Source organism: Arachis hypogaea, chromosome 20, assembly GCF_003086295.3.
Source record: "Arachis hypogaea cultivar Tifrunner chromosome 20, arahy.Tifrunner.gnm2.J5K5, whole genome shotgun sequence".
Lineage (NCBI taxonomy): Eukaryota > Viridiplantae > Streptophyta > Magnoliopsida > Fabales > Fabaceae > Arachis > Arachis hypogaea.
Window position 1 is genome coordinate 115411184 of NC_092055.1, and position 8242 is coordinate 115419425.

General features: G+C 32.9%; 2 protein-coding genes across 2 annotated transcripts; both read left to right on the plus strand.

Annotated features, from left to right (window-relative positions):
• Positions 1–2608: 2608 nt before the first annotated feature.
• On the plus strand, positions 2609–4965 carry LOC112785059 (pentatricopeptide repeat-containing protein At2g21090-like). The gene has a single exon (XM_025828466.2). The coding sequence runs from the start codon at positions 3060–3062 to the stop codon at positions 4818–4820; it is 1761 nt and encodes a 586-aa protein (XP_025684251.1). The 5' UTR covers positions 2609–3059; the 3' UTR covers positions 4821–4965.
• Positions 4966–6072: 1107 nt separating this feature from the next.
• Positions 6073–7703, plus strand: LOC112785060 (uncharacterized). The gene is made up of 2 exons (XM_025828467.2): positions 6073–7037; positions 7368–7703. Exons 1-2 carry the CDS (start codon positions 6436–6438, stop codon positions 7453–7455), a joined length of 690 nt encoding a protein of 229 aa, XP_025684252.1. The 5' UTR covers positions 6073–6435; the 3' UTR covers positions 7456–7703.
• The last annotated feature ends 539 nt before the right edge of the window (positions 7704–8242 follow it).

The window sequence follows — 8242 nt, forward strand, 5'->3', positions numbered from 1 at the left end:
TACTGCTATCACATAGTTACAATTATATATTTGAAATCAGCTAATTTAAAATAAAAGACAAACATCCAAAATAAATAAAACTATAACAGCTGATTCTAACACACTCTCATCCATACATAAACGATTTTTATCATAATAATACACACATAAAATAGGTTATTTGAACTGTCCTTTAGTAAGGCATTGACGCCTAAATGTAATCCACTGTTGAAACAATAAAAACAAAACATAACACAGAATCATTAAAAGACACAGACACATCCGCTGTAGTGTGCACTTCTAAAGTCAGACCAACTAAATTATTTTGATTTTTAGTTTCTATATAATGAACTTGATCATAAAAATTCACTTGAAAGTACGAAGTCATTTCTACACGACCATGAAAAAAGGTTTCTTAATCTAACTAATGATAAACAGTATAAAGGTAGTAAAATAGAATGGAAGGGATCCCCATTGAATAGATGGAGAAAGTAAATTGTGTGAACCAATAAAACATATTGCAAGCATCTAAAAATTAAACAATTTCTCTTCTTACTCCTCAATTTAAGTCTATGCAAAGTTAGCTCTCACTTCTTTCTTCAAGTGCATTAACAAATATCAGTTCATATTTATATATAATCAAAAGGTAGAGCGTGTTTAGATTTAGGGACAATGCTTTTTTCTTTTTTTTTTTACACCTACAACCAAAGAGAACATGAAATGCTATTTTGGAGCTGACCGCATTTCTATCGATCTATTTTTCCTTGTTTGTGTATTCAACCAACCATTTTTTTTTAACACATCTCAGATATATAACTCTATGAACAATAAACCAGCAAGAAGAAAACAAAACAATGTTCAATCATGATCATATATTGTAGAAACGTATAATTAGAGACAATCACCTAAAATTCAAATAACCCCTTATTCAATCTAGCCACACAAATTGATTCCTAAAAACCATTAGCTGCTGAATATACTTCCTAATTTATTGTCATCATTTCAAAAGCTTTAACCTCCTCATTTAAGTATCATATATCTTTTAAAAATTTCTTGAAATAACTAATTACTTTCACAAGCATCACATTCTACAGAAATTATTAGAATTCAGCAACAATAGAAAAATCAACATAATCACAATAATTCCCCAAATCTCCCCCCCCCCTTCAAAAACAATTTTCACATAAATTAGATTGTCATTTAACACCAACTTGTAATTAACAAATCTCCACAAATTTAGCATTTCGTCTATATCACACACTGTCATTCATTAATGCTGTCACAAATCGAAAATTATATCACTTTTCTCTATTTGTTATATAAATTCAAAAGCTATATACCCCTTCTTCACGTATACTTCTTTTGTGGCCTGAGTGTATATATATATAGACACGCACATAGAACAAAGAATTTACAGTTAGGTTAATAATAAAATCTATTAGATATGGTGTTGGTGGTGGTGATAATAGAATGAACAACAATGACAATAGAACCAAGAATAATTAGGAGGAAAAAAAATACAATCAACAGATTAATTATTAACTCAAACTCAGATCTAATAAAATACAACAGAATGCAAATATGACAAAACATAAGCAGGGGTGACAACACTATCTGAATTCGCAGGTAATTACTCCACCTCTATCCGTTGGCGGGTTTTTAGCATGGCAGAGTCTTGGGTGGGCGGGTCGGATTTAAGTTATACCCGCCCCCATATATATAATTAATAAAATAATTAATAATATTGTATCATATTTAAGTTTTTAATTTAATTTATATTATATATGTAACGATAGTTATATAAATTTTGAAATTTAACTTTATTTGTTAAATTTTAATAATTATAGAAGTGGATAAGAACAAAACTAGTTTTATACATATTATTGTAAAGTAAGACAGAATCGGTTGGTTAGGACAAAAACCCGTCCCATTACCAATTTACCACCCCTCAACATAAACCATAAAATAAAAACAAAACCAGCAGCACCTTCTCCTCTTGATGACATATTTTCCTCGTCAGAAACACCAATTAAGCAACGTTAAACCTCATGCTAAACTTTTTTCTTTCAATAATACATATATATGGCTACTTGAAGAGGAATATATTACAAATCCTAACAAGCTAAGTTACATTATGCTAAGAAAATGAAAATTAAAAATCTCACTCAATTCTAAACACTGTACACATATGTCGCAATTGTAGATCAACCACTGAATTTGTTTGAATACTAAGTAAATTAACTCTTCCGGTAAATATATATTGATCATAAATACAATAAAGTAGATTAAGTATACTACGGGACACTAGTTGATGAAATGAGAAATCTGGGTTTGTATTGGCACTGTTATTTCACCTTCTTTTTTCATTTAGTTTTTGCAGCAACACATATCAACCTCTTTCTTTCTTTCTTAAAATGCTAAGTTTCCAGTTACTTCGTTTCTTCAATAAAAACTGTCTGATTACCAGTCATTTCAAGGAAAAAACTTGTTAAAATAGAGCAGCTTAATTTAACAAATTCAAAAATCTACTGAATATAAAATAATGAGAACAAAGTTACTCCTCAAATCTTCTTTTTTTATTGCACACGCTTCTTTTTAACATGAAACTCAATCAGCATAAATTTTGTTTTGTTTTTTTTTTTTTCTTTTTTTATTCCTAATTCTTTACATGCTTTTTTCTTTCCATCATTTTTTGACAACCTAAGTTCTTAATTGAAAACCCAAAATTTTGAGCTCATGCAATTGACAAATTCAAGAACCCATTCATCAAATCAACTTCCAAAAACAAGTGGCACCTTTGAAAAGTAAAAGTCTATTTTTTTCCTTTTCACAACAAAGCATCAAGATAGAAACGAAGCACAATGCGGGGTACAACATGAGAAGTGAATTGTAGGAGCAAAACTTACTTTCTGGGAAAAGCAGTCGAATAGTCGAACAGAGCACAGCAGAGAGAGATTTAGGTCTTCAATGGAGGCTCGGAGAGGCCACTGGCTAGGTTTCGAACCACTGAAACTGGGTTAGGGCTCGATAACCTGTTGCAATTGCACCCTCTTTTTTCTTCATTCAAATAAAGTTTCACCATGCTTCCCACTGATGTAACTGCTTCCTCCCCCGAAAAGAAGTACTCGTCCCTGATTTCCAAGTGCATCACAACGAAAAGTTTCAAGTTTGGCAAGGCCCTGCACTGTCACCTCATAAAAACCGCGCTTTTTTTCGACCCTTTTCTCACCAACGGTCTCATCGATGTGTATTCCAAGTGCTGCTGTGTAGAGAGTGCCGAGAAGGCCTTCGATGATCTTCCCAATAAGACCACACGCTCGTGGAACACGCTCATCTCTCTGTACTCCAAAATGTGTCTTTTCGATAAAGCGTATAACCTGTTCGATAAAATGCCTCACCGAAACCTCGTCAGCTATAACTCGCTTATATCTGGTTCTACACGCCACGGGTTTCATAGAGAATCGATTAGTCTTTTCCGGATGATGCAAATGGATAGTGATTGTCTGATGTTGGACGAGTTCACGCTTATTAGCGTAGTTGGGAGCTGTGCTAGTTTAGGTAACGTTAAATGGCTCCACCAAGTTCATGGGGTGGCAGTTATAGTTGGCATAGAGGGTAACATGATCCTTAGCAACGCTCTAATCGATGCCTATGGAAAATGCGGCAAGCCGAATTCATCGTATTCCGTGTTCTGTTGGATGCAAGAGAACGATGTTGTGTCTTGGACATCTATGGTTGTGGCTTATGCTCGGGCATCTAAATTGGACGAGGCTTGCAGGGTGTTCCACAACATGCCGTTTAGGAATACTATTTCTTGGACTGCTTTGATCACTGGTTTTGCTAGGAACCGACGTTGCAGCGAAGCTTTGAATCTTTTTAAACAAATGCTGGAAGAGGGTGTGAATCCAAATGCTCAAACATTTGTAAGTGTTTTAGGTGCTTGTGCAGATGAGGCTCTTATAGGAAGAGGTAAAGAAGTCCATGGTAAGATTATAAGATATAGCAATAGTGAGAAAAACTTGTTTAATGTGTACCTATATAATGCTTTGATTGATATGTATGGGAAGTGTGGAGATATGAAATCAGCTGAAATTCTGTTTGAGATGGCTCCTATGAGGGATTTGGTATCTTGGAATACATTGATAACTGGATTTGCACAGAATGGTTATGGGCATGAATCAATGGTTGTCTTTAGAAGGATGATGATAGAAACCAACATGAAGCCTAATTATGTGACTTTTCTTGGAGTGATATCTGGCTGTAGCCATGCAGGTCTAGTCCATCAGGGTTTAGAGTTGCTGGATTTGATGGAACAGCGATATAGCATTAAACCTAGTCCTGAACATTATGCTCTGCTAATTGATTTGCTTGGGAGAAAAAACAGACTCAAGGAAGCTGTGGATTTAATCGAGAAAACGCCTAGCAGAATTAGGAACCACATTGCAGTGTGGGGGGCAGTGTTGGGTGCTTGTCGAGTTCACGGCAACTTGGATCTTGCTAGAAGGGCTGCAGAAGCTTTGTTTGAGTTGGAACCTGAGAACACAGCAAGATATGTCATGTTATCAAACATTTATGCCGCGTCTGGCAAATTCGACGATGCTGATAAAATTAGGAGGATAATGAAGGAGAAAGGTTTAAAGAAAGAAGCAGCTCATAGTTGGATTGAGTTAAGGGATGCAAGACACGAGTTTGTGGCTAAGGACAAATTCCATCCACAGATTGGTGAGATATGTGAAGTAAACAATAAGCTAGTTTATCATCTGAAGGATGCAGGATATCAGCCTTTTAGTGATTACCCTCTTCTTCCTTATGAAGATGATGATTTCTACTTTAGTATTTAGTGTTACTTCTTTTTAAAATTTATCTAACGGCTATGACTAGAAATTCTTTAATCAATTATTGTCACTGATCATTGCAAGCATAGTTTGTATATATATTTTACATCCTCTTCTTATGATATAAAAGAGAAATTTTTTTATTCTTTCACATTTTATCTATCATTCTTTTTAGTACAAAAACTAGAAAACTTTAAAAGAAAGTGTATATAATAACATTACTTAATAATAAAGTATGAGTTTTATTAGCGAGTGTTCTAAAACACTTGTTCCAAAGTATTCATTTTTCATGTTTTGAACACATTTGATCTGAAACATGACGAGCGTCCTTGGAAGAGTTAGCAAAACCGATGAACTAACAAGACCAACTTGACTAAGTTTTCACAATTGCCAGCAACTGTGTAAAATGTTATCACCAAATAAAACTGGAAATTTGTGTCCTGAGTTGACTCTTGGAATTTGGAAAAGATAGAACCGACCGTTTTGAATTTCAATTCAAACGAACAAATTTATTCTATTGTAATGATGTTGTGAAACAGTCAGACTCCACCTACTTTGAAGCCTTCGAATTTGATTCACTTAGTAAATAGTAACTTCCTGCGTTTGGATGCACCGTGCACGCCCAATTATTTTGTGGTAAAGATTCATGTGTATTTAGTTGTGTTTATATGAAATTGATAATTAAGAATTTTTAGATAATAATTTAGTTAAATATATTAAATTATCAAACGGTTCTCAACTAATAATTTTTCATGAAAATAATTATACGTGAATTTTTATTTTATTTTATTTAAATATTCACAAAGAAAAATATTAAAGACTAATATTTTTTATTAATATTAATCAAAACTTTTACCTAACACTTTGTATATTATTAGAAGTGAGATGTAAGAGTTTAAAATTTAAAATTTAGTAGTTAAAATTTAGAGTGTTTGACCAAAAATAATAAATATTGTTAAACGTGTAATATTTTTCGCCAACAAAATAGTTGAGGCAAAATAAGCATTTTATGTAAAAGGGAGCTACTCAAATGAAGATGCAAAAAACATCTTTTTATGAAGATGCTTTGTATAAAAGTGTGATTTATTGATTTGGCCACACTTCAAATAAAAACAACACTTTTATAACATATCAAAATCTAACCCTACACTCCATCATCTAAGGGTCAAAAAGAAAAATCATCACATGAAGACAATTATAATATCTTCATGGGAGTACCTACCTATGTAAAATACTGGATACATTTGTAAATATACAAAGAGATATATTATGGTCGTACTAAAACACCTAAGCTTTCTTTTTCTCTGTGGACCAAATACTGTGATCTTGTGAAGCATTCTAGAATCCTACTAAAACATAAGTCACCGGAGTGTTTTTTCCTGAAAGAAAAAGATGCGAAGTGGAAAGATGTGGAGAAAAAATGAATATCTTGACTATTTACTTTGACTCCCATCCAAGACGGCAAAGACTTAACGTGATACACAAAGTCCATGTAGCAAAAGACATTGACTTTCTTTTTTCTAAGGTAACATAACATGATGGACCCTCTTCCCCTTCTTTAACAACTTACAAAATCACCAACACCCTTAGCTTCTCCTTTCATTCAGTCACCTTACAAACCATGAAGCCTCGTCACAGAGAAGAATATGCAGAAGACAACGAAGACGAAGGCGACACAGAATTCAGTTTCTGGAACCCATCAAACACCATGTCCTCTTACATGAGCGATAGCAAAAACATGATGAAAGTTGTTGAGTGCTCTCCATTTCTTCCTCGCAGCCGGCGTTGTAGCCGCATCATGGACCCTTCAAAGATCAAAGCTATTGAAGAAGGAAGGAAGGAGCTTATGGAGATGGTTCAAGGCATGCCGGATTCTAGCTTCGAACTCTCGTTCCAGGACATGGTTGTGCATGATAAGCAGGTGTTGCAATCAGAGCCGTATCAAGATGAAGAGAATAAACACAAGCAAGTTCGCAGTAGTAGTAGCAGCAGCAGCAATAGCAGTGGTAAAGCCCAAGCAAAGAAGCCGAAAAAAGCGAAAAAAAGCGAAAGCATTAATAGGCCAAAGCAGATGATGAGGGTTGAGAGCATGGACAGTGCTTCCTTCCTCCTTAAGCTCTTCATTCCAATTTCTCTTAAGAAGCCCAAAGTTCAGAATGGCTCCAAGAATTGGAGTGTTAAAAGTAGTAGTAGCAGCAGTGGTGGATCCGGAGACAAAAGCAGGTAACTGTTCCTATCATAGAATTTTGAATTTTGAATTGTAGTCCAAGGAACAATAAAAGAATCCCTAGGAAGTTGGTTTGCTATATATTTATTAACAAGAAAGGTGAGAAGATCGTCCAAATTTATTATTTTTGATTGTTAGTTAATCATTAATATTTAAAAATATAGAATAAAATATATTATTGAATTATTAAACTAAAAAAATTGAATTAATGACTAAATAATGACAAAAAATAATAAATTCTAATAATTCACTAACATTCCTCTCCTTTAATAGGATGAAATTGGTGGGCTAATACTAATAGATTCTTGTGTTTTGTGGTCAAGCAGGTATTTTGATCGCAACTTATCATTCTCACAAGGTTGCTTGCCATTCAGTCATTATATTAAAGGCATAAAAAAGAAAGTGGGAGGATGAATCACAAAGACACAAACCATAGAACATTTGAAAGGAGGAAGATTCAGGGGATGGAGAATTACATAGGGAGACACCAGAAGTTATTTATACACAAGTTTTTTTTTTTGTTATATTTTTTCGATGAATCTAAAAAGTAAAAGAGATCATTTTTTTTATTGAAGATAAGAAGATTCGGTAAAAAATTTGATGGTCCCATAACAAAATATATTTTTAAGTATTTTAATAACTATTAAATAGTCTTTATCTAATTTTAATTATAAATTAATCTTTTATATATTATTTAATCATAAAATTTATATTTTATTTTATAAATTATTATTTTATCATTCATCTATTATGTTTATTAATAATGAAAAACAATAACAAATTAGATCTTCCATTAATCGTAATAATTTTTTGGTAATTCTAATCGATTAAAATTTTATCTTTGATTCGTTACATCCGTATTGGATTGAGAAAATCGTGTTTCTTAGAAAATCAATCGATTGAATTAACAGAACAATTAATTGAATTTCATGTTTCCCAAACTTCAATAGATTAAAATTTAGGTTTCCACGCAACAATCGATTAAATAATGTTGGACGATAATTTTGTATATATATATATACAAAATTATGAACGTCTTAGTTAATTATCCTTAACCTGTCTTTGCCCTTCTGATTAACACATTAATTCTCTTTGTTTTTTTGCACACTTTGCATTTCTAAAATAATTTTACTATTTTACATGAGCCTCTTATGTGAAACCAAATGTTGAACTCACAATCTCTTAAATAAGTATAAAAAAA